Raw genomic sequence first — 27,486 nt, 5'->3', positions numbered from 1 at the left:
GCCCACTCTTATTATCACAAAATGTTTGGCACCTGAGGTGGCCTTCCTGAGAAAATGCAGACATCAAGAGCCTCATTACGACGTGGTGGCGGTCAGACTGCTGCCAAAGCAGTGGTCCGACTGATTTGGCAGCGGTCTGACTGCTGCATTATGACCTTGGCTGTTGCGCTGCGGTCGGACCGCCAGCACTGTCAGGTTCCCTCCACAGGAGGGACTGGCAGTGCTGACAGTTTGAATCCTCCAGGGAGGCGCTGCAAGCAGCCACTCTCCTCCAGATTTTACGTGGCGGTTGTAAGGCTGGTGGAGACAGGGTGCAGGGGCCCCTATGGCCAGCCCCTTTGAGCTGTTCACTCTGCTTTGCAGGCAGTGAACAGCACGACGGGTGCTTGTGCACCCCGGCATTCCTGCAGGCTCAATTAGGAGCCAGCGTTAATGTTATGGGCTGTTTGCCAATGGGCCAGCTGGTGGAAACTCTGTTTACGCCTGCTGACCGAGTGGGAAACTCCTAATGATGCCACACAGTTAAGTCCCTTGTAAAAGGAACCCCTGGTACCAAGGGCCCTGTGGCCAGGGAAAGGCCCTAAGGGCAGCAGCATGTATTATGCCACCCTTAGGGACCCCTCACTCAGTACCTACACATCGCCTTGCAGCTTGTGTTTGCTAGTGGGTAGAAAAGACAGTCGACGTGGCACTCCCCTCAGAGTGCCATGCCCACCAAACTCTACCTGTGGCATAGGTAAATCATCCCTCTAGCAGGCCTTACATCCCTAAGGCAGGATGCACTATACCACAGGTGAGGGCATAGCTGCATGAGCACTATGCCCCTACAGTGACTAAGTCAATTCTTTGATATTGTAAGTGCAGGGTAGCCATACTGAGTATATGGTCTGGGAGTTTGTCATTACAATTTCCACAGCACCATAATGGCACACTGAATGCTGGGAAGTTTAGTATCAAGCTTCTCTACACAATAAATCCACACTGATGCTAGTGTGGGGCTTATTGAAAAATGCACACAAGAGCATCGTAGAGATGCCACCTGTATGTTAGCCCAACTGCTAGTATAAGGCTGACCGGTCTATGCAAGCCTGCCACTTCCAGACGAGTTTCTGATCACATGGTGTGAGTGCCTTTGTGCACTCTGTGGCCAGAAACAAAGCCTGTCCCGGGTTGAGGTGCTTCACACCTCCCCCTGCATGAACTGTAACACCTGGCGGTGAGCCTCAAAGGCTCAAAACTGGTGTTACAGTGCCCCAGGGCACTCCAGCCAGTGGAGCTGCCCGCCTCTCGTACGAGCCCCCACTTTTGGTGGCAAGTCCAGAGGGATAATGAGAAAAACCAGGAGGAGTCACCCCCTCAGCCAGGACCACCGCTAGGGTGTCCAGAGCTGAAGTGACCCCCTCCTTGATAAATCCTCCATCTTGCTTTAGAGGATTAGGACCAATAGGGATGTGCCCCCCTCCCCAGAGGGAGTGGGCACAAGGAGAGTGTAGCCACCCTCCGGGACAGTAGCCATTGGCCACTGACCCCTGACCCAAACACACCTGTAAATTTAGTATTTTGGGGCGACCTGAATCCACCTCTTCATATTCCTGATGACCTAAAGAAAGAAATACTGCTGAGCTGAAAACCCCGCAGAGAAGAGGAGACACCGACTGACTCGACCCCAGCCCTACCGGCCTGTCTCCTGCCTCAAAAAGCTGCAAAAGAAGAAGCAATGCGTTCTGCAGAACCAACGACCCCTGAAAAGCCTCCAGGGGGGATCGCCTGCATACCGAGGACCAAGAAACTCCAGTGGACCTGTCAAACAAGAAGACAAAAACCATCTTTAGTTCCAGTGGCCAGAAGGTGAAGTAAACAATGCAGAGGAGTCCTGCTGGAATCTTGCACATCGAATCTGAGGACCCACCCATGAGGGAGACCCTAAATAGCCCAGAAAGGGGATTGGTCACTTAGCCAGGTGTCCACCTATCAGGATACTCCCCTTTCCATTGTCCAGTTTCGTGCCCAAACAGGAACCAGGAGTCCCTGGACTTGTGCAAACTGGTTTATGCAAGGAGGGCACAAAATGTGCCATTCAAAGCATACCAGTGGCTTGGGGAGGCTACCCCTCTCAAGCCATGTAACATGTATTTCCAAAGGGAGAGGGTGTTTACTCCCTCTCCCAAAGGAAATTCTTTTTCTGCCTTCCTGGGCTTGAGCTGGTCATGCAGCAAGAGGGCAGAAACCTGTTGTAGGATGGCGGCAGCGCAGGCTGCCTGGGAAAACCCTGCAAACTGTTAAGAGCAATGCTGGTGGTCCTCTAAGGAGCCCCCAGAGTGCATGGAATTATATAGCTAATACTGGCACCAGTATTGGGGTATGATTCTGACTTGTTTGATACCAAATATGCCCAGGTTCGGAGTTACCATCATGTAGCTGAACACAGGTAGTGACCTATGTCCAGTACACAGGTAAAATGGCTTCTCCTCACTTTCGAAATCCAGGAAAATTAAGTTTGTAGCAGCAGGGGTGCCCTCACACACAGGTACCTATACCGTGGCCTATGGGCTAGGAGGGCCTGCCATAGGGGTGACTTACAGTGACTTGGTGCAGTGACCTGTAGTGAAAAGATGCATGCATCATTTCATGCAGGCTGCAATGGCAGGCCTGCAGACACATTTTACATGGGCTCCCATTGGTGGCATAATACATGCTTCAGCCCATGGGGAACCGCTGGTGCCCCAATGCCTTGTGTTCTTGGGTACCCTGAACTAGGTGCTTATATGGGGCACCAGTATGCCCAAGCCAAGTTCCAAGCAACCAAATGTAGAAGGAGAGAGCGCAGTCACTGGGGTACTGGTTAGCAGGATCCCAGTGTATACAGTCAAAACACACTGACAGCAGGCAAAAAGTGAGGGTAACCATGCCAAAAAGAGGGTACTGTCCTACAAGTGTGTGTCTCTTTCGGTTTCGTGATGCAAAGAGGAGCTGAGCTCCTAGATTAAAAATCATCAATCATGGAAATGAAAACGAACATGTTGATGAAGGTGCTACAGCCTGGGCAGGCTGTAACTGAGCCACTGCCTCCATTTAGCAAAGCCTTTACTAACACCCTTCTAGGCACCTGGGCTAACACCTGTTTGGTGTTGCCCATTAGTAGATGGGTTGCCCGTCGCCATCACCCTACACCTGGTAACCCTACCTTTCTAACACAACATCCCATTCTAGAGAGTATAGGGGACAGGTGTCCACCAGCAAGGTGAGATTAAATGCTTTCCCTACCACTCCTCCTGACGGTGGGCCCAAATGAACAGAAACTATTGGCAAGATAATTTTCCCTTTCACAAGCCTTGTTCTGAGATCTCTCAATACCACCTGTCTACTTGGCTCTTATTCCTTTACCTTTAGAAATACAGTGGCACAGATTTTACCAGCTCTTTTGCATGACTTTCAGGCGTCTCTCACACAGTCTGTTCGGGACTGCGGAGATGCATCAAAATTCGGGATTTCCACTAGACTGGACATACCTGATAGCCTAGGATGTGCCATGGATACCAGTGTGGCTTTTCCATGCCACACCTGGATGAGGTCCACAGTGATCTACATGGACACCCAACCATCTTCATTGAACATGCCTTTTGACTGGTCATGCCTTTTTGTACTGCAAGCACAGACTGCTTTGGAAGATTTTGAAGAGAGCTGAGTTACAACACTTCCTTGGGCCTTTCTGCTCCCACAAGACAATTTTGCTAGCAATTTCGACCTCTCTGTGAACACAGTAGAGGCTTCCTTTCTTTCCTCACCACACGCTTTCTCCTGCGCCATTCTGAATACGTTAAGGCTGCTGGGATTACTGGCCTCCTGCATCCTGCTGATGAATCCTGCCAGATGGCACATGCTGAGACTGCAGTGGAAGCTAAAATACCAGTTAGCACATCTTTGGGGAAATCTGTCAGTTTGTATTCAGATTTTGAAGGAGATGGCAAAAGATCCGCAGTGGTGACTATTGGACTGCATTTGGGGCAGAGAGTGGCATTAAAGAACTTCTTGCTCAGTATCAAAGGGAAGTTGTAGCAGGTGCTCACGGACAAAAACACTGCCAGGCGGGGAGGGGACTTGGCCTCTGTGATAGAATGTGCTGTGCCTATGGAAGTATCTCTATCTTCAAATGACAGGGTGAGGACTAACTCAGTTGCCGGTGCCTTGATGATCATGAATAACAGTGACACCTGGAGGTGCGACAGGCCGTATTCCAGCAATGGTTACAGTCCTGGCTCAGTCTTTTCACCGCTGCCGAGACCACCTAATGTAAGCACTTTTGCGCACTGGAGTTTCAATTGCAACTTAAGCTTGGAGAGTTCCCACTCAAGAGGAAGGTCCTGGGAGCGGTCCTGGACTCCCAGATCCTCATCGCACTCAGTCATCGGATCACTTGGGTGGGTAAGTCCCTCCATAAGTCGTCATTGTCTCGGAGAGGGCTTTGACTTCTCCTCGTCTGTCCGTTGGTCGACAAGGTGCGGGGAGAGTCAGAATTAGAGGCCTGACTTCACAGTAGAGTCTCGGCCGACTCCACATTTCTCTGAATTGCCCGGAGCTGGAGAGTTCCTATGCTCTGGTGGATACGGTTTCACAGGTGCTGCCAATGGTCCAGGAGGAGACCCATACCGTGCTGTCTCAGGATGTTGCAGATGGGAGAGATGCAGCGATGTTCCCCATCCATTGTGGACATGATTCAGCTGACTCACTGGGCAGAGCGGTTTCGTCGACTGTGGCCTTGAAGTGCCATGCCTGGTTGGGGGCGATTGGCTTTTCGGGTGATGTCCATTCATTCCTGATGGACATGGCCTTCAGTGGCTCCCATCTCTTCGGACACAGAACGGATTCGGCACTGGAGCACTTTAAGGACAATAAGGCTATGGCTGGGTCTTTGGGTCTTTTGTGGCCCCATGTAACCCACAATCCTCCATTCCAGGCTACGGAAGGGGCTGTGCCAATATCCTCCCAGCCGCCATGCCGTGCATGCTCCACAGCGTGCATGTGGCTACGGCATGTTACAAATGGACCTTGTGGGTCCGCCAGCCAGTGTTTGAGTCAGTCCACCACCTCCCTGACAGCCCCCAAACCCTCCTAATCTGCCTACATACCATCAGGGGCATCCAGTTGGGCGCAGATTTGCTATCACCTGCCCCAGCTAGCAGTCCATAACACCAGACAGGTGAGTTTTGCTACTCCCTTTCCTTCGTGACCACTCCTCCCCCCCCATGCCACCATCTTAGGACTGGCTGACTGAGGATCATCTTAATCTTCTCCACTGGGAAGTTACAGCTCTCTCGGCCTTTGGAGCCATACTGAGGGTGCCGGTGCCAGAAGTGGGTTGTGGTGCTATTCCCATCAGCATCAGGGGTGTCAGTCCTCTCCTATCTTGACAACTAGCTGTTAAAGGCAGGCTCGCCCCAGACTATTGTCTCCCACCTCCAGACAATGGCAGACCTCCTTTATTCGCTGGGGTTCACTTTAAAAATGTTGCTCAGAGATGCTTTTTGTCTCAAGTAAAGCTCAGGCCTCCTGTATGCCATTCTCCCCCATACCACTTCTGCCCAGAGTTCTCAAAAAGATCAAGAACTACTGGGCCCAAGTCATCCTTGTGGCTCCGGACTGGGCACAGAGAGTCTGGTATTCCGAGCTACTGAGGATGGCCATTGAGTCTCTGATCAGGCTGCCCCTTTGGGAGGATCTTCTATCGTGGCAGCAGAGGGTCCTTAACCCCAACCTGCCCAGTCTCTGCCCTCTTGAGCTGCAGCAGTTTTTTCTTTCGACCCCTCCCAAAGTCTGCGATGTCATCTTGGTGGCCAGGCAGCCCTCCGCTAAAACGGAATGCACCGGATCATAGAAAAAAAATGGTGTCATGGTGTGTAGAAAAACGAGTTGATCTCCTTATCACACTTTCTTTTGCCCAGCTGGGCTCTGCCCTGGCGACTTGCAAGAGCTACCTTTCTGCTATTTCTTTTTTCTCAAGTGCCCTATGGTAAAAAGATTTCTAAAGGGTCTCGTACATCTCATTCACTTCTTCCTCATTCATCATGCCTGTAGGAAAGTGCCATTGTTGGCATGGTTACACTTTAATTGAAAGTATGCCCGGATCTGGCTAACCAGGCCCCTGCACCAGTGTTCTTTCCTAAAATCGGTACCTTTAGTTTTCACAATTGGCACACGCATGGCACACAGTTAAGTCCCATGTCGACGTACCCCTGGTACCAAGGGCCCTGTGGCCAGGGAAGGTCCCCAAGGGCTGCAGCATGTATTAGGCCACCCTGGGGGACTCTTCACCAAGCACATGTACACTATCTTTGCAGCTTTTGTGTGCTGATGAGGAGAAAGACAGTAGAGTGCCATGACCACAAACCACTGCCTGTGGCATCGGTAAGTCACCCCTCTAGCTGCCCGTACATACCTAAGGGAGGATGCACTACACCACAGGTGAGGGCATAGCTGGATGAGCAATATGTCCTACAGTGTCTAACTCCTTTCTTAGACATTATAAGTGTAGTGTAGCCATATTGAGTATATGGTCTGGGAGTTTGTCTTTACGAACTCCACAGTTCCATAACTGCTTTACTGAATACTGGGAAGTTTGGTATCAAACTTCTCAGCACAATAAACCCCCACTGATGCCAGTATGGGATTTATTGAAAAATGCACCCAGGGGGCATCTTAGAGATGCCCTCTGTATGTTAGCCAACTTGCTAGTGGAGGACCAACCCATCTGTGCCAGCCTGTCACTTTCAGACAAGTTTCTGACCACATGGGGTGAGAGCCTTTGTGCTCTCGGTGGTAAGAAACAAAGCCTCTCTTGGGTGGAGGTGCTTTACAAGACTCAAGCCTCAGGTTACAGTTCCCCAGGGCACTCCAGCTAGTGGTGTTGGCCGCCCCCCAGACAAAGCACCACTTTTGGCGGCAAGTCCGGTGGGAAAATAGGGAGAAGTGACCCCCCCACCAGCTAGGACCACCATTAAGGTGTCCAGAGCTGAGGTGAAACCCCAGCAGAGAAGCAGTAAGACAACAACGGGCTCGGCCCCACCCCTACCGGCCTGTCTCCTGCTTCATAGAACCTGCACAAGAACAGCAGTGCATCCAGCTGGACCAACGACCTCTGCCAAGTTCCAGAGGACTACCCTGCATCCAAAAGGACCAAGAACTCCTGTGAACAGCAGCCCTGTCCAAGAAGAAACTACAACTAAGGACTCCAGCCTCACTCCGAATGCTTAAGTCCTGGCCACACTACCTGTTTGGGCCACATGGACATGGGCCGTGGGCATCCAGTGCAGAGGGTCCCCAGGTGATTCTGAGCAAGTGCCCACCCTGGGTTGACTTCTCCACCCCTCCACAAAGATGCCGGCAGAGGGAATCCCGAGGACCCCCTGACGGTAAAAGCTCCGGCGAAGATAATCCAACTCCTAAACGACCACTGCACCTGCAGCCCCCAGGCCTTGGAGGACCCGACCTCCGGCGCAGCAACGTTCAGCAGGTGGCCCTCCTTCCTGTCCAGCCCGGTGATTTGCCCAAGACGACTCCCTGGACCTCGCCTGCAGTGTGAGTGACGCCAGGGTCCCATCATAGAGAACCTTTGGAAACACAACGCCTTGTTTGCACCCTGAACATGGAACATGATATGGAACATCAATGGCCTCAACAATAAGATCAAACGCACCTCAGATAACACACCCCTGACTTTGTCATTATCCAGGAAACCCATTTAAATGGCAATAAACATAAGGCACTAGACCGAATGGGCTACACCCCATCAGCACATGCCGGCTTTACCTACAACTCTACGGGAGTTGAGATACTGATCAAGACATCTACATCCCTCATTCCAGGTCGCACATGGCACTACCCCCTGGGCCGATTCGTAGCGCATACTGTAGGAAAGTACCTTCTTTTTTGCATGGTTAACCCCACTTTTTACCTGCTGTCAGTGTATTTTGACTGTTCAATGGGATCCTCCAAACCAGGATCCCAGTGACTGTGCTCACTCCCTCTAAATTTGGTTGCTTAGGACTTAGCACATCCAACAATTGTCATATTGGTGCCCCCATATTAGTCCCTTGTATATGGTACTTAGGGACCCAGAGTATTGGGGCACCAGGGGTTACCCATGGGCTGCAGCATGTATTGTGCCACCCATTGGTGCCCATGCAAAATGTCTGCCAGGCTGCCATTGTAGCCTGCGTGGAATGGTGCATGCACCCATTCACTACAGGTCACTGCACCAGGTCACTAGGTCACCCCCATGGTAGGCCCTCCTAGCCCGGGGGCAGGGTGCAGGTACCTGTGTATGAGGGCACCACTGCATTAGCAGAGGTGCCCCTACAAACTCCAGCTTCATTACACTGGACTTCGTAATTGCTGGGAAGCCATCATACTTGTGTAGTGGACACAGGTCCAGCTACTTAATGGTAACTCCGAACCTGGGCATGTTTGGTATCAAACCTGTCTGATTCATACCCCAAAACTGTTGCCAGTATTGATTGGATGGTTCCATGCACTCTGGGGGTTCTTTAGAGGAACCACAACATTGCTCCTACTAGTCTTCTGGGGTTTTCTGGGCAGCCTGTGCTGCTGCCACCCCTCAGACAGGTTTCTGCTCTCCTGCTGCTTGACCAGCTCAGGCAGGGGAAGGCAGAACTAAGGATTTCCTGTGGGAGAGGGAGGTAACACCCTCTACCTTGGGAATAGGTGTTAAATGGCTTTTGAGGTTTAGCCTTCCGAGAAGCCACTGGTATGCTGTGAAGCGCACATTTGGTGCCATCCTTGCATAAACCGGTTTGCACCAGTCCAGGGACCCTCGGGTCTATGTTCTGGCGCAAAACTGAACAATAGAAAGGGGAGTGACCACTCCCCTGTCTATCACCACCCCAGGGGTGGTGCCCAGAGCTCCTCCAGGTGGCTACTTGAATCTGCCATCTTGAATCCAAGGTGGGCAGAGGGCCCTGGCAGCATCTGAGTGGCCAGGTCAGGCAGGTGACGTCACAACCCCATCCTGATAGGTGAAGAATCCCCCTTCCTGGGTTATTTAGGGTCTCCCTCTCGGGTGGGTCCTCAGATTCGATGTGCAAGATTCCAGCAGGACTCCTCTGCAATGTTTACTTCATCTTCTGCCCAGTGGGACTGCAAGTGGACCCTCTGGGAACCAACGATCTGCAACTCCTGCAATGACTCCGCTCTGCAACATTGTTTCTCCGGCTCTTTCTAGTAACATTTACCTGGCTGTGCATCCTCTGAGGGCGATGAGTCTTCAGCCTGCACAAGAAGTAAGAAGTAATCTCCCTTGGAGTGAAGGAGTCACCTCCCTTCTTCCGCAGGCACCAACTGCAACGATGACCAGCTGCGCGGATCCTCTCTCCTCCGGAATTGCGTCTGGAGTGGTCCCCTTGATCCTCTATTTGCTCATTTGTTTACTGTTAGTTATTTCTATGCTTATCACTGACTTCTAATGTGTACATAATATTGTGTTTACTTACCTCCTATTGGAATATTGCCTAGCCAGTATTTTAGTATTTGTGTTACTATAATAAAGCACCTTTATTTTTGTAAAACTGTGTTGTTCTTTCATGTGTGCAAATGCTGTGTGACTGCAGTGGTATTGATAAGCTTTGCATGTCTCCTAGATAAGTCTTGGATGCTCATGCACAGCTACCTCTAGAGAGCTCTGGATTCTTAGACACTGTCTACACCTCACTAATAGAGGATACCTGGACCTGGTATAAGGAGATAACACCATAGGTGCTCACAAGACCAGCATCCTACACATACTGGCACTTGGAATGGCCTAAAACTGAATATCTGTTCAGTCTATGTCCCACCGAATCTACACTCAGGTACCCTCCCAGCTGTTGGGGCATTATTGTTGGAATTGCTGTCAGGTATCCTACTACTTGGTGAAGGAGTGGTGGAGAGACAGGATGCTAGCGCCAAAGGGGGCACACCAACTAGTACATGAAGGCCCTTCTCAGACTCTATAGCCTTGATAGACCTATGGAGAGAACATAACCCAAGTGCGAGGCAGTTCACACACTTATTAGTGTCTCATGGTAACCTCTCACACCTAGACTACTTGTTGACACATAGTACAGAAGCCAGAAGATTTTACAAAGCAACACACTTCGCACCTGGCATCTCCGATCACTACCCAGTCGTATTTACACTGATGGGATCCACCACCGATACAATCCTACCCCCCAGAATAGACCCATAGCATCTCAAAGACGGCAGAGTTCAAGAGAAAATAAGGGAGGGAGCAACAAGATACTTCCATGAAAACTTAGAAACTGTCGACTTTGCCAGTACCTTCTGGGAAGCCTTTAAGGCAGTACTAAGAGGACACACACAAACCTTGATTGGGGGAGGAACAAAGGACGATGTCTTAAGTATGAGAAACTGGAGGAGGAGATCCCAACATTAGAAACAAAGGTGATAATAGAAGGTGCATTGGACTCTGATCTGGTCAGTCACATGCTCCAACTTGAACAACACAAACTTAGGGACTTACTAAACTTGTGCCATGTCCATACAGAAATGCCTATATGACATAGGAGATAAAGCCAGCAAACTGATAGCTGGGTTAGAGAGGAAAGACAGAGGATGAAACTGGGTAGCTGAACTAACTGAAATAAAAGACGAGGAGGGAGTAATGTACACAACTGGAGAAGACATAGCAAAGGTATTTGCTACCTACTATGAAAAGATCTACTCCTCGAAGACAGACCATACTGGCGTTGACTGTGCAGAGTTACTCTGGGACCTCCCTCTCCAGGTACTGTCTAGTGATGATAGGGCAACCCTGGCCAAGACCTGACGATGGAGGAAGTATAAAAGGCTATCTGGGAACTCCGATCGGGTAAGGCGGCCGGGCCCATTGGCCTACCCGCAGAACTGTATAAATGTGTAGCCAGCATAGTAGTGCTTCACATGCTGGCCATGTTCTAGGTGGCCAGGAACAAAGGTATCCTCCCACCAGACCAAAGAATGGCCACCATTGTGATGATACATAAAAAGAGCTAGCCACAAACAATTTTTGGCGCCTATCATCCTATAGCTTTACTAAATCTCGAAGCCAAGGTATTAACGAAAATTCTAAGTAATAGGCTTCGACCGGTGATGACCTGTGTGTTCCACCCCAGACCAGTGTGGTTTTATGCCGCATAGATGTACCACACTTAATTTGAAATGGCTTCATGATCTCTTTCACACAACGGAAACCTCAGACACAGAAGAGGCAGTGCTGCTCTTGCTTGATGCGAGAATGGCCTTTGACAGCATTGAATGGTCATATATTTTTGCGTCCTTGGCCAGATTGGGCTTTGGCCCTTAATTTTACGCTTTTGTTTGACTGCTGAATCAGGACCCAAGGGTGAGAATTAGAGTTAATAGGACGGTCTCCCGTTCATTCGCCGTACATAGAGGCACGAGACAAAGCTGTCCACTATCCCTGTTGATATTCGATTTGGTGCTAGAACTACTTGGGTGCAACAGAACCCTCTTCTGTGAGGGATCCAAGAAGCTGGGAGGTGTGGACCTCTGTCTATGCAGACCACATTCTCTTGTATGGCACAAACCCCCATCTCTCATTAAATACAATATTACATATATTTGGGAGCTACTCTGGGAACTAAATAAATGGGGATAAATCCTGGGTTTTCCCTTCTAACTGAGGTTGAACCAAATCCACTGTCCCGATGTGTGGGCTCAGTGGTCGTAGACGGGTTCCCATATCTGGGTATTTTTATCACACGAGACCTAGAAACTTTCTTTGATAAGAACTTCCTTTCGCAACTGAACCGGCTCTGAGCCGACATAATACACTGGCGGAGACTTCCAATCTCTCCGATGGGTTTGGCATTCCTTTTCAAAATGAGGCCCGTCCCACTCTATCAAATGTCTTACAGAATACCCTGTACTAAGTGCCACCTGAATTTTTTACCTAAATTGTTAGCAAACTGTGGAACCTTTTATGAGATGGAAGCAACATGTAGTTCTCCCTCGATAAGTTGCAGTGAGGAGTATTTGATAGAGGTCTTGCGGTCATGGATGTAATACTGGGCGGTACAGCTAGTCACTATAAATGACTGGGTTTTTGCCAGTGTTGAGGAGACAGCTTACAGAACGGATGGTGCTACTGTTAGGGACCATGGATAGCCTTCTACCCTGTACACTAGGAAGCAGGAACATAAACTCCTGCCTCCTACTTAAGCAATAGTACGGGCATGGAGGGAAGCCAAAAAATTCCTGGGATGGTAGGGTAAACTAATGAACGCAATCCCACTTTGGACAAGTGACCAACTAAGCAATCTGCAACTTGAAGGGCTACAGTAAATGGGGGCTCATAGGTAGTGACTGTCTAAGGGACATATCGAGTAGCAGGGCACTGGTGTCCTTTCAGTAATTCAAATACTAATTATCAATGGAGGAATCGGAGAGATACAAATATCTCCAGTTAGGGCATTCACTTAGACGACATGAGAAGGTAACCAATTACCTCAGCTGTCCCCCTTAGAAGAGAGGCTCTTACTAGATCCTGTGCCAGAAAAGGCAATCTTCCTGACCTATCAAAAAAAAAATGAATAATTCCCTGGATCCCTGGCGCTCTCTTCATGAGGCTTGGGAGGGAGATGTGGGCCCCAGGGTAGACGACGATTGGCAAGAAGCCCTGCAAAGTCCCTGCGGCGTGGCAATCGAGCCCGGTTCCGACTGATACAACTTGGGTCATACAGACTCAAACCTCTGTAACAGGAGTTGTGACCTGGTCGGATCCTTTTCCCATATTCTCTAGAGTTGCCCCATTATACAACACTTCTGGTCACAGGTAGTGCATATAATGAAACCAGTAACAGGCCTTGATATACCGCTTGATGCCAGATGGCTCCTGCTACACAACGGTGGAGGAAATGTGGCCTCAACATCAACAGGCATGGCAAGGGCTAGCCACAAGGGACATTGCAGAGCATGGGGAGTGAGTAGACCCCCAACGGTCTAGGACTGGGAAAGCAGTATAGACTGGTGTCAACAGGTGGAACAAGTGATCTATCATGGTCGAGGCTGTCCTAAAAAAAATACTATAAAATCTGGACCCAATGAAGTAAATACAGAGACTTGTGAATGCATAAACAAATGCAACCAGGGGAATAGGAAGAGCATAGGCAGTGGTCTGTGGCTGGGTTTGGGTATGGGATGTTGATGTCTTGGGGCGATAAGGGCCATGTGTATTGTATTTTATCTGTGCAGTAAACCAATGTGTTGTATCTGGTCCCCTCGGGACACAAACAGAACTCCATGCCGTAATTGTACAAAACGTTCTGTACTGAGCATTTGTTTGATTCTAATAAAAAGATGTACAACAAAATGGTTAAGATGGAAAATAAATATATACACACACCCTAAATTCAAACCTTGCCTATGGCCTTTCATGATATTCTTTAAATGTTTAAATAGATATATAAGAGATACTTGTAGTTCATCTTTCAGGATGTAACTGTATTGCCATATTTAGTTTCCTATATATTTTTTTACACGTTCAAATGCCAAACGTCTTATTGAAAACTAAAACAGAATGTTTGCCAAGCATGTCATTATTAGAGTTATACATAACACAGCTATGTAGCTCTAGAATCTTTTCTGTTTTCTTAAGGTTATTTTATAAACTCAGTTGTTTTGTTCACTGTCCTTTTTCTGTTCCAACAAAAGAAGACTACTATGTATTATGAAAAGAAGTTATACCATATACATTATTGTAGTACTTCTGTGAGGAAAATGATTGATAGAGGTTAGTGACCATAATCAGTGCAATTTGCTATGTTGCTTGCCACATTGCTGGTACTTGCTCATACGTCCTTGTTTCTAGGATCACTACACAGATTACCCTTTATTAGCAATCAATATGCTTACTCATTTTGGCCAATTTTCCTGTGATTTCTCAGTCTTTAAATCCCTACTTCAACCAATTATTTCCTTTTCTCCTACTTCAAGGCAAATTTGTTAGATATGATTGGAAATATAAGCACAACATTCTGCTCAAGACAAGCGTCCCTCTTGAAAATCATTTATTAATGCATAGATCCAAATATCACCTTAATTGTTACTTTCATTAGTACTTTGAAGACACTGCAATAAATGCTGGACAAGACAAAGTACTTCCATTGTGTGTTTTATCCAGCCACTGGAGAGGACCACCAATTAACAAAGTGGGTCCAGCAGAAAACTATTGTGGATCTGCTTACACTTGGCGTGGTGGTAGTTCTTGATGAGAAATTAAGTGCTACCTTTGCAAGAGGAGTATCTGCAGGCAAGAGAGCTTTTATAATATCCATACTACAGAAAATGCAGAATGTAGTTCCTTTGGATGGCTTTGACTATGTGCAGGGTTTCTTTTGCCTCCTCCATTTTGAAGAGGACTTTCTATTGCCATTGTCAGAGCTACCCACTACCAAGGCATTCTAGTTTTCATTTTTGTTACTGGAAACTCTGAATAAGTGGATATCCTAACTGTGAAATCGACTCAAGGCAGTGAATTAAAGTGCAGGTTTTAATAGAAGACAAATGGCTCTTACTACTCAGTAACTTCTGGAACTAGACTAATTGCAATATTTCTCATCAATCCTGTAGTTGAGCATCTAGTGCTCTGCATTGTAGATAACATTAAGCTTCTCTTCAATAGCTTCATAGCTTTACCTCTAGGGTAAAGTCATTAAAGTCAGTGGCTTAGAGCTCCATGCAATTTTTCTGATCTTGAAAGTTTTTGTTTTATCTTTTCAAATGAAAGTGGGCCACATATTCATATTCTTCGTCACAGCCATTCCTAAAATGAATGCAGGTGAAATTGAGTTGGATCTTCTATGTAAGGCAGTGGATCAAACGATCTTGTGTTACTTTCCCATCTGTTTAGCCCAGGTAGTGTGGAGGCACAGGTACTATGAAGGCTTCTCCACAGTTTGAGCAGATTAATGTTTCTCAGTCCCTAGATTTTGTGGATGATTTAATCCTAGAGTCTGTGGCCTGCAAAATGTCCTCTGTGTATTTTGCCTTAAATCGTGAGTGCTACAGGCATTCATGTCCTGAATATGAGAGAGAGAGGGAAATCAAGGAGTAATGTCTTAACCTATTGTTTGTATTGTCTTTAGTGGCATATGCCTTGCCTACTCTACTTATAAAGCAGTCAGTTCCAGTATTTTACATTTCTTTAGTGAGCATTGCACTACGATTCCAAGGGTCTTTTGCGTCCAGTTTTGTTGGATGGATGTAATATTTTTTAGCAAAAAAAAAAAAAACTATATTTTGGTTCTGGAGGCTGATCTAGTTTTCCAATGCCATATGCAAATGCTTTAGTCCCACTCTCACTAAATTTGGCAACTTTGTTAATAATGCAGTATTTTTTTAGATGTAAATATAATCTCTGTAATACTATTTCTGGAAGCATTAAAAACTGACATTATTGATAGCGTTGTTGGTGATTTTTGTATATTGGCGTGGTAACAATTCAAGCTGATTTTGTAAACACTACTGCAAAGTGAGCATGTTGTAGGAAGCCATTTCTTGGGCAATATAGTTCTTTTAGGACCTGTAAAATCTTACTCCACTTGTGTTCCTGACTAAATGGTGAAATCATAGCATTTTTTCTTCTTTTCTGGGCAAACATCAAGCCTGTTGATTAGGACTACAAGTAGCTCGCATTAAAAACAGAGTGTTTGTTGTAGCATCTGCAGATGTAATTACTTGGACAGAGGCCTTCTAGGACTCTGGCCATACCATTTTTCAATCAAAGAAATTGGTGTTAATCATCCAAACATCTAATCTGTTCTAATTTCGGGTTTTCACACAAAAAACGGTAATGCATCCATGTTTAATATTGTCCATTGGCCTCATGCATACGTTGCTTATATAAATATGCATTGCCCGTTTGTAAAAAGTACTCGTAGCAGCAATTTTGACTTTGCCTTACAATTCAAGGTTCTGCAGGTTGTCACTTTTGTTGGACCTTCTCTATGCGTTATCGTCGCCATTGTCCCTGGCACTGCTCGTTCATATGAGATTCCAAAATAGATTTTTCAAGAGGTGTTTCTGCACAATACAGCAGGGTATGAGAGGAATTCTCCAATTGTGCCAAAGTCAGAATAACTACGCCAGGGAAAGAAAGTTAAAAAGAGATGGTCATCTGCCTTTCTCATAGTATGAAACAATATTTACATATCTCCACGCAGGAGTGACATTTATGTCCATCAGAGCACGTATGTGAGAGATTTTCAATCTTGGAGTCATTAACACTGGATATCAAAAGTACTATCAATTTCATAACAAAAATATAACCCTCTCCCCTCCTGAAAATGTGTATGGCATCAGAGTTGGCTGGCACCTCCACCCCCCCCCCCCCCATCCCTCACCCCCTGTCCCCTGAACCCACCAAACCCCCTGCCACATTCCCCTGAGCCCCCTACACCCCACACCCCACCGCTGTATAAATGCCACTGTTCGATGTTGAAAAGCTGATGTGTATTATGCAGGGGACAGTGATATGCTGTAGAAGTAGGTTGTGACTGGTTTGTTTTGCCCTTTTCCATCAGCTTAGTTTCTACAATTTGTAAATCTAATAGAAGGCTAATTTAAGCAGCCGACATGTTGCTTGCATTAATTCCTTCTGAAAGCCACGATCAGATTCTCGATCTGCATTTAGTGAAAATTATCTTAAGCTACTAACATTTTAAAAGTTTTAATGATTACCACTTCCCAAAATATTACACTAGTGGCTACCATCTGCAAAATGACCAGCAGTGATCATCTCAGTGCATCAGGCACCACGGACATCAATAATGTAAAAAATGCTTTGACAATGTGTAATGCCTCTTCATGCTTAACACATATAAGCCATATCTGTAATGGCCCTAGCACCAAGTTAATAACTTTACCAATAAATCTTTCCAGCGCTGCCTGTTTTAGTGCTCAGTTTTAAATACATTTTGACATTCAACCATTCTTCTCCATTGAAAAGCTTATGAGTTCTGAAAATACGCACACAATTAGTTTTGGTATATAGATACATTAACTCACCTAAGCAAAAGCTTCTAATTTAGTAGACTGAGTTGCACACAGGACAGCTACTTAATGGTAGGGGAAGAGCTGCCAGTAGTTTCACTCGTTGGTGAAACTTAATCTAATTAGGTGTTAATCCTGAGAAACAATTGAGAAACATGGCAGAGAGATGAAAATTACATTCTTAACTATAACCCCGAAGAAAATTCTATTCTTTCTTATACTGACCTTTATCTACTGGGTACATGTAAAGACATTAAAATCGTATAATTTATGACTCTTATATTTGTAGTGAAGTAGATATGAATAGCTAGCTCTCGCTTCCTAGGACATAACAAATCCATTGTTTTACTGTCAACATTTTCTTCCAGCCCATTTGCTTATGTGGACCCTTTGCATTGTAACATGGCCTATTTGTACCTTGAACTACTCAAAGACTCCCTCAACGAGTATGCATATGCAGCAGAACTAGCTGGACTGGGCTATGACCTGCAAAATACCATCTATGGGATGTATGTAAGTACTCAAATCAAGGAAAATCTTAGTGCCTTAAATGCCTCTCATCTTGACTTATGTACTCTTTCGATGGAAGGCGTTCTGTTTTTCTTTTTCTTTTTTCGAGGACATGTCTTGTCATTTTTCTAACCTTGATTTGCATTTGTTTTATTTTTTCATTTTAGGGACTCTTTTCTCTATTTTCAGCAATTTCCACTCAAACAAATTAATTCCATGCCTTCTTTTCCCAAGATGAGTGTTAATCCTAAAATTGGCTGCAATATATATGCTTTTGGTTGTCCCTTTTTCCCCTTCTCTGTGGCACACTGAGCCCCTTTGTCTCAAAGTACTGACTGTGATGCTGCATATACATACTCTTCAGTCATGCTTTTTCATCCATTGTTGTGTCACTGTTTGAGGTGTCAAAGCATTTCTTTTGTTTTTCTTTGTTAGTCGCTACATTTATGCTGATCCTCTTCATTGCAACATGACATACCTGTTAATGAGGTTATTGAAGGATGATTTAAAAGAGTATACATATGCAGCACGCCTCTCAGGTTTGATCTATGGCATTGCATCAGGAATGAATGCAATACTTGTAAGTAAAAGCAGAAAGAAAGTAGGCCGCTTGAGTCTTATTTTAGCTTGGAAATCAGTTGAGCATTTTCTTGAGACGGGGATTTCTCTGGTTTCAATCCCGTCACTGAAACATAACACAATGATTGGTCTGGTAATCATTGGTATGATTTGTTTGTGTATATGACATGCACGATTAATTTGTGTGTTTACATTTGCATCTGTTACTCTTGCTAACACATTGTGTTCTTTGTAACATTGTCATGTGTCTTGCTCCAAGAGGTGTGAACATATTTGGGGTTGGATTATTGTTATCGTTTGCACTACCAGAAACATTGCATCTAAGTACTTAGCATTTACATTAGTAAGCATGCCTGTTCCATTTTAACTGTATAACTGGTTGAACTCCTCCACAAATCTAATCACATTTTGATCAAAAACTTGAAGGGTGTTTATAAGAAGGGTTATGAGTATAAATTAAGGTTAATGGTCAGTAGCGTCTTCCTTTTGGTAGTCGCTCACACTCATTAGTATTGTCATTTGTAGAAGCTGCAAGGCCTATATTTTACCTTGGTCTGCAGCTGGACTTAAATTATTTCTTACTCATGGTCTGGCTCTTCATTGTTCTCAGTCTGGGGTTATTTCTCTCATCCAATAGAGAGGCAAAAAGCAAACTACTTCTGTTTCTGTTCTATTTTAATAAATAGCTTTGCACTCCAGTACTGTGTCCACAGACTGGTTGTGCCGGAACTTCTCCATTCATGCTCGTAAGCATTTCCTTGCCAAGTCCCTTTTGTTGCAATGTATGGTTTCTTTCATCACCTCCTATCATTAGATTCAGTGGCTATCCCACAGCGCTCCGGTTACAAATCAAATACATTGTGCTATGAACAAACTGCAACTGTTGTTGCACATAAACTGGTTTAGACTAATTTTCAAGCTCCCGACTGTTAATTCCCATAGGTGCTGTGTTAAGCGCCCAGGAGAAGTGGATACTTTATATCCTAAACAATTACCTGCTGTAGAGACTCTACTACACTATTATTTTTAGAATAGTTCCACACCAAGGCACAGAAGACCGAAGATTAAGCTACTCTGTCTTACTGGGCTCTTATGAAGGAACAAAGTCTCCATGTGCATTGTTGACTCCTGTCAGTTGTATAAGAGTGTCAAACCTAGCTTCTCCTTTAGGTATATGACAAATCTGAATGGGTAGATACTTTGTCCAATGATCCCTCTCTTTTCTGCTGTTGAGTCTAGTTACCACCTCGTGTAGGCATCTGTTTAGTGCAGAGGCATCATCCAGTTATGGACAAGAGAGTTTTAGTACAACTTGAGGCACAGGAGGCAGACCTTTCACTGTGTTGGAACACACCCACATGCAAAAAAAATCAAACAAGGCATGAGAAAAGCTGAGGGATTAAGAGGCAATGGCTCCTGCATATTTAGCTTCTTTTGACACTCAATAGCTTCATTTCTTTTGGGAGGTTGCCTTGATACTGGCGCTGCACCACTCCAAGAACTGCATGACTCTTGGTCTGCTGATTACCTTCCTGGACTAAGAAGAGTAGATCCCAGTCTCTGTGGTACAGCCGCAGGGAGCTCACAAGTTTTCTTTTGTTCAGTGCTATGTCTTTTTAGGGTCCAATCACCTGTCGATTCTCCCATAAGGGCCAATCATCTGTGGATTCTCCCATAAGGTCCAGTCACCTGTGGATTCTCCCATCACTCGTGGAATTAGTGGCAGACAGGTAAAAATTGTCCAACACTTCAAACATAAGCATCTATTTTAGGAGTTATCGTACCCTTCAGATAAGTGTACAGGATTTGCCTCAATGCTGACCTGTGTATTCTACTTCCTAGGTGCCCTGGGGATGTGGTTGAATGCCAGAGAGAAAACCACAACCTTCTCTATCTCAAGTCCCGCTGCTGCTTCCTCTGTGCAGCTCCTTCAGTCTTGGTGCAGTGTCCAAGTTCTGAAGACCAGCCTCCTGCATTCCCCCGGCCTAGGATGCATAGCTAACCCTGGCCCAGGTACCAGGTTATGTTATGTTAAGAGTTTTGCTGAGCATGCAAATTCCGGGAAGGTGTCCGGGTGGTTGAAAACTAATCATACATGTACAACTGGTGAACAAAAGGTGCAATCCTATTTAAAGTCATACAAACCATTTTAGCAGGTATATCTTGGTGAGGAGGAGAGCAACCTGGAGACCTGTGCCCATGATCATTGAGGACTTGCATCCAACTAGATGCTACCGTGCTTTTAGACAAAAGATTTTAGAGGTCTTGGTTGAGTCAGCAGTTTTCATATCAATGCTGACCCTGGCTGTAAAGCCCCAAGTCCTCAAAGCTTGCTGGGGAGATTGGAAGGAATCCTTTATTTGGGCCTGCCTCTCAGTCTTCGAACACCAAAGACTGGGACACAAAGACTCTGCAGTCTCTCTGACTGGTGGTTGTGCAGCTCAGCATATAGTGGTGATTGCGTCTTATTTTGGGGGTGAAGTGTTATTGTCCCACATGTCTGAAGGTGGAAGGAAAGGTGATGTACCAGTCTAGAGGATGGCTCTTGTTTAGAAGGCTGGCACTTTTGATAATTTGTGATAGATCAATTCAAAGGTTCAGGCTAGGATGGCAGAGCTCTGTACACATAGTAAAGATAATTGTATAAGAAGAGGTTAATCTTTGACAATGAACAATCATAGGTTTTGAAAACCATTAAATAGTACTTGTTTTGATTGTGCATAAACCATATCATGGGAAGTGCAGGCTGGGATGATATCAGTACAAAACAGAAGGTTAAGATAAAGGTGGGTAGGGCACTTGAGAAAGACAAAGAATCTTAAAGCCCTGCAGACAATCTTAGGGTCAAGGTAAAATGCGGTTTTTAAGTTCCAGTTTGAAAATCTGCAGGGAGAAGGCAATTCTTATATGAGCATATACTGCATTCCTAATCCCCAGGGCATTACGGAAAAAGGAGATTTTTTTTGTTTTTGTTTACCTTCAGTGTGTGCATGCTTTTCTGAAGCAATGAGGTCTGAGATGGAGTGACTGTTGTGTCTTACAGTTCTGTTCTTACTGGATCAGGTGTTTGTAAGTGGTCATAGGGTTTGTTTGAGTTGGTTCCTTTATAAGAGAGACCAGCTGTTATGTATGTAGAGCAGGACTCAAGGGACATCTATCAAATGGTCACATTTCGAAGTGTTACTAGTCTGGCTGCAGAGTGAAGGACAGCTCTGTTTCCTATAAGGCTGGTTATTGCATTTTTTCACAGAAACGTTTCGCCCTCTGTCAGTTATTGCCATTACTGGTGTTAAAGTTTTGGATCACCAGTTTGGCATTTAACATTCAGACAGTCCTCAGCAATCACATTGACAAACTTGCAACGATGTGTATCGACCTCACCACATACATTGTACATTTCTGTCCTTATATTGTAGTGTGGTCGGGTTTATGTATCCTTTGCGCGTTTGCTTCAGGCGTTAAGCCTTTGTGCACTTTGTCCTGGATGTATTTTATTCCTTTGCTTGCAGCATTGAGCCTCGGTGCACTTTGCTCTAAATGCATTTTATTCAGCTTCGTACTGTTATTTTTCAAATAGCCAGTTCTACGGTCTTGTTTTATTTGTGATATCACACTGTTTAGCCTACTTCAGCGCTGGAGTTCTCAATAACACATTTTTGCTCACTCTGGGCTCCAGTCAAGGATACAGTCTGGTACATTGCCAATAGACGTGGTAAGAGTTTAGTCTTTGGATACATTCTTGCGTAGGGACATTTTGTGATCACACTGACATATTAGTTATAAAAACACTTCCTTGTCCTAATACACGCAAGAGGGAGATTCCGACCAGGGAACCACAACTAGATGCTGACTGCCTTGTTGCAGATGCTGAACCAGATCACAGGCCTTTGCTCAGGTATGAGGGTTGATGTCTTCCCGGGGAATCTGAAAGGCAAGTTAGTAGCTTAACATGCTGTGCTTGAAATATAACCTACTGAGAGAGGATAGAATCTATTAAACACCATGATAGCGTTGTTTTTATGTTTCACTCTCATCGTGACTATTTCAATCCTACTGTTTTGTATGGTTATTGCGGCTCACACCTTATTTAAAATGCAGTTGTTTTATTAAAAACAATATATAAAACTTAAACTGCCTATGTCATTTGTATATGAGATCATACTGTAAATGAGAGAGTTGGTTGGGACCTGAGTGACCAAGACTTCCCTGAGAAGTTCTAAAGATGTCATGCGCTCGGCTGCCCAATCATCTCCCCCCCCCCCTTGGGAGAGATGAGGCACTGCTAGTTAGCCGGAGCAAAACCGGATTGAAGGTGACAGAGGTCCTTCCAAGTGGGTCAGACTCAGTCTCCCACACCAGGAACGATCCTGCCACCTAGAAATCCAGTAGTCTCATTTAGGATAATGAGAGCCCACGCGACATGGCGCCACCAGCGATTGGTCTGGCTCTAATTTTCGGGTCCGGCTGACTCTCTTGGTCTCATATATATATTGACTCCTCGGTTCCGTTAACGGAGACGTCCGTGGCACTGAGGAACTTCCTCCACCGCAATATAGGTAGATCCTATTTTTTTGTGGTTGGTTGTTCAAGCTTGAACTCTGAAAAGGAAAACCCCGATATTGGTGTCCCTTCTCTGAACTAGCGCTGTTTTTATAATGGCGAATCCCCAAGTAATGAACATCACACTTAATATGCGACACCCGCTCACGGGACATCTGTTAGCACATGGTCTGACGAACCAGGGGGGTCCAGTCATGTTTGTTGTGGATGCCCATGCAGCCTATAGAACAGAGCTTTTTTATTCTTGGGTCGTATTTCTGGCAGTTGATGGGGCTTCACACACTTTTCATGATTACACTGTTGCGAATGCCCCTGGACAATACAGGGCATATGCATACTTAGAAATACCTTTATCTTATCAAGAACACCATAATTGGCTTGATGGCGCCCTCCCACACACTATAGCACACGTTAGGTTAGGTCCACTAAGTAATGATGGTTCTACCTGGCCTTTATTGGCTACGTATACACCACATCCTGCGGTTGCTCAATTGGCAGTGGTTGAAGTTCGTCGGTTATATACAGAATTAACGGCTACATATAGACGCTTAGTTCAATTTGTGATGCAGACACTAAACACAAATGCAGCGCGTGCTGCTCCGGCACAACCACATGCAGTGGTTCCGGGTATCAATCCGGCCACTGTGCACTCAGTTATGGGCAATGTACTGGCTAAACGAGAGGAGACTCCATTTTGGCTGGCGCAAAAAATGAATACGCTGGAAGCAGTATTTCCTCATACGGGACCTCAGGATAAACATAGAATATTGATAATGTGTTTGCTGTTTGGTATAGTTCCTACTGTGGACCATTGTAATACATGGGGCACGGTGTTTGCCGCGCTCTACACTACAGCACACGGTACACCGAAATTGGCTAATTTACCGGAAGTGCTAAAACAAATTCAAGATGAATATGGGGCTGCCCCAGCCTTAGATTTAGGGATGCAACTGATGGGCAATTTTGCCACGGTTTCTTCTATTATATTGAGTAATTTAAAAGGGGAGGCAGAGGCACTAGCGGTGCGTATGCGTCTTTGAGACGTCCCGCAGCTTAATCAGGAGCGGGAGCTGCCGAGAATAATAGCGGAAACATATTCCAGTATCGGTCGTGATAGCCTAGGGGCTAGACCGCAAATACCACAGTTTCAGGGTAAGAGTAGTAAGGATACTACTAAACAATAGCAATCTGAGGGTACTAAAAATTGCTGGGGGAAAAAACAGCAAACACCTAAAAAAGAACGGGGAGAATCTCCGCGACCGGAGACCCTGCAGGCTAGGTATAATCTCAGAAATAGGGATCATTTGAAGACGCCTGATAGATATCAATATACTGATACACGCCAATCTCGTTCCTTTCAGGACTCCTCGGAAAAGAGAAATGAGAGAGGTGGGCCGTCAGAGCGGAGAACTGAGTACGTGAAACCAAGACAGGACTCGCAACGCTCATCGGAGGTTTCTGTCAAGAAGGACGAGAAACCGGTCCAACCAAAACAGCAGTTTAAAAAGAAAAAGGTGGCGGCGGTCTCAGTTAGACATGCCGCACAAGGAGAGAGTTCTCTTGAACAAGACATGGGCAATAGCGCTGTTACACAGCGCGGCACAATAGTTCGCCGGAATCTTCTAGAGCATCTGGAGGTGAAAGCAACTGATGATTTCATACAAGTCGCAACAGCAGATATGCGTGTCTCTGATCCTGATAGAGTTTATACAGTAACTTTACAATTGGAAGGGGCCATTGAGCGCACTATAAACGCCATCTTTTGGAATCGTGTAGTCAAACTGTATGACATTCTGCTGGCCGAACAGGATTGGCCCCCAGACTTTGTTCGCAACTGTCCGTTTGGGGAGAAGGTGATTACACCATCATTCTTACCACTTGTTCCGGTTGAACTCGCAGACTCCTATAGCATCAAATGGGCTCTGGCCCAAGCACCCGCCTTATATAGAAATCATGTGGGGTGGGATAGGGATTCACCTTATCATGTAATTCCAATTAAGGTCGAACCTCAGCCACAACCGCAATATCCTATAAAATTTAAAGCAAGGGCATCGGTAAGGACCATTCTTACACAATTGGAGTACCAGGGAGTAATTGAACCCTGTCTCTCGCCGATGAATAATCCCTTATTCCCTGTAGCTAAACCGGACCATTCTTCTAGGATAGTGGTGGATTACAGACATTTAAATGGACATACACGCACATATGCAATACAAAATTCACACAGCGCTGCGCTTATGAATAATATAGTGCGTAAAAAATACAAAACCACTTTGGATATCTCGAATGGTTTCTTCTGCCAAAATATAGCGCCTGAAAGTAGAGATTTCACTAGCTTTAGTGCGTTTGGCTCTCAGAAAAAATTTAGTAGTTTGCCTCAGGGGTATAAGAATAGCCCAGGACTGTTTTCGGCTCGTGTCACAGAAATTTTGCACGAGTTGGACCCTGAAGCTTTGTCATATGTCGATGATATATATCTGACAGATGACGAGTTGCTACAACATTTAAGGCGGGTAGGTGCATTGTTGTGGCTACAAATTTAACTTCAGAAAGTCGAAAATTGCCTTCCTCAGTGTAATTTTCCTGGGATATGAGCTGTCGAATGAGGGCAAGAGTCTAGCGCCACACTTTCTGGAAAAATGTGCACGATTGCAACCTCCTAATACGATTAAGAAACTCCAGTCGTTGTTGGGATTTCTAAATTTTGGCAGAACTTACATTCCTGATTATGCTACACGTATAAAGCCTTTATACGAGTTGATTGCCCAAATTTTTCGAGTCGATTTTGGACGATTGAGCATACACATATTCTTCGAGACTTGCAAACTGATCTCTTAGCTGTTAAACATTTACACACACGGGACAATAAGACACATCTGGTCATCAGAGTAATAGCTGGGGCCGTTGGGTTTACGTATGTCACCTTTAATGAGGGTGAGACAGTCCCGATAGGATACAAGTCTCACTTGTATTCTGCTGCAGAACAACGTTTTGCACAAACGGAGAAAATTCTCACTGCTGTACAGATGGCTGTAATTAAAGAAAGACCTCTTGCCCAGGGCCAACGCATCATTGTTGTTTCCCCGATTCCAGCCTGAGAGGCTGTTACAAAAGCGAGTGTTCCTAATGCGAAAGCACTACACCCGCGATGGATACAATGGGCTACGTCTTTGACAGCCACTGATGTAGATTACATTTTTGACCCAAAACTGCAGACTCAAGAATTTCTTCAATATGAAATGGAGTACCCAGTTCCCGCTGGCACGCTGCCTATTGATCAATATCAAGTGGTGATGTACACTGATGGCTCTGCGCAGCCTGCGGTGGGAATTAAACAACAGTATTCTGATGCATGTGCGGTGGTGAGCGGCTATATGGAGGGGGAGAAGTTCTGCCCCCAACATACTTATACACAGACCTTGGGAGACTGTACGGCACAGTAGGCTGAGCTGAAGGCTCGGTTATTAGCCTTGGAACATGCAGATCCATCACAGTTTACACTGCTTGTTTGTGATTCCTATTACTGTGTTCAGTCTTACAATGAATATTTGCATTACTGGAGGTTAAATGGGTTCAGAGATTCCAAGGGCAACACCATCAAACACAGGTTACTGTGGGGGAAGGTTGCGGATCTGAAGGAAACGCTTCCTAAGGTCCATGTTGTGCATACACTTTGACACCAGCGCGTTGGAGTACACGTTGCTGGAAACACTTTGGTTGATGAAGCCGCGAAGTCGGCAGTGGCAGTTGCCACTGTAGCCGCAGTAACTCGTTCGAGTTCCAAACCAGACACAGAGATTTTGGCTGCCATAAGGGCTACGGCTGATGGCACGCCATATCCTAAAGGATTCCCCTCAAAATATCATTGTTCCATGGGTGGTATGCTGAACGCTGAGGTTAAAATCCCAGGCGTTGGTGTACGCGATGTGCCCTATAAAATTGTGCGACCTCAATTGATCACTGCAGCTCATGAGGGGGCGGCATCTGCACATGCTGGCGTGGCTGCCACAATTTCACTCTTACAGGCCCGTTACTGGTGGCCTGGTCTCTATAAAGAGACAAAGCAGTATGTCCTTTGTTGTGAAATTGTCAACAAATTAAAGGTTCCACGGCTAGACGCCCGCAGCAGACGCCCCTTCTAATATCGAATAAACCATTACAGTATGTGTATTTGGATCATTGTGGTCCGTTCTCCCCAGATAGTGCATACAAATATATATTGGTAGCTGTAGATTCGTGCTCCAGATTTGTGTGGGTCTGGCCACAGCGCTCGGCTGATGCTCGGACTGTTATTAAAGATTTGCGTATCTTTGTTGATACATATGCAGTTGCGGCTTCTCATTCGGACCAGGGCCCTGCTTTTGCCTCTAAGGCATTCAGGGACACCATGGCTTCGTTGGGGGTCCAACTCCAGTTCTCGTCTCCATTTCATCCCGAGGGAAATTCTGTTGTGGAGCGTTTAAATCGCGATTTAAAGCAATCCTTAACAGCCAGAGTTGTAGGTAGGGGTCGTTGCTGGCTAGCCCACTTGTATGGGGTACAGAGAGCACTGAATAGCTTGCCTAGAAGGTCCCTGGGGGGGTCGTACTTCATATGAGTTCCTGTTTGGAACACGAATGTTTGTTTCTGATCTAGATGGTCCTGGTGTGGAGGTTGCAGATATGCCCTTTGACATAAATTATCGTGTCACTGTTCTACAGGATTTACAACAATTCCGTGAAGATAACTCTTCTGCCAGTGCTGCCTCCACAGGAATTAAGGATGTACCAGTGACGC

At 45.7% G+C, this 27,486-nt stretch overlaps 1 protein-coding gene across 3 annotated transcripts in view; it reads left to right on the top strand.

The window, feature by feature from the left end:
• IDE (insulin degrading enzyme) overlaps nucleotides 1-27,486 on the top strand; it is a 754,741-nt gene that overhangs the window by 436,065 nt on the left and 291,190 nt on the right. For all 3 annotated transcript variants that reach the window (XM_069239810.1, XM_069239807.1, XM_069239808.1), the window contains one exon: nucleotides 17,430-17,574. In XM_069239810.1, coding sequence (XP_069095911.1) covers nucleotides 17,430-17,574 — 145 coding nt within the window. The remainder of the gene's footprint in view (nucleotides 1-17,429; nucleotides 17,575-27,486) is intronic.

Source organism: Pleurodeles waltl, chromosome 6 (assembly GCF_031143425.1).
Source record: "Pleurodeles waltl isolate 20211129_DDA chromosome 6, aPleWal1.hap1.20221129, whole genome shotgun sequence".
NCBI lineage: Eukaryota > Metazoa > Chordata > Amphibia > Caudata > Salamandridae > Pleurodeles > Pleurodeles waltl.
The sequence above is the reverse complement of the archived record's forward strand: the minus strand, read 5'-3'. Positions and strand labels throughout refer to the sequence as shown.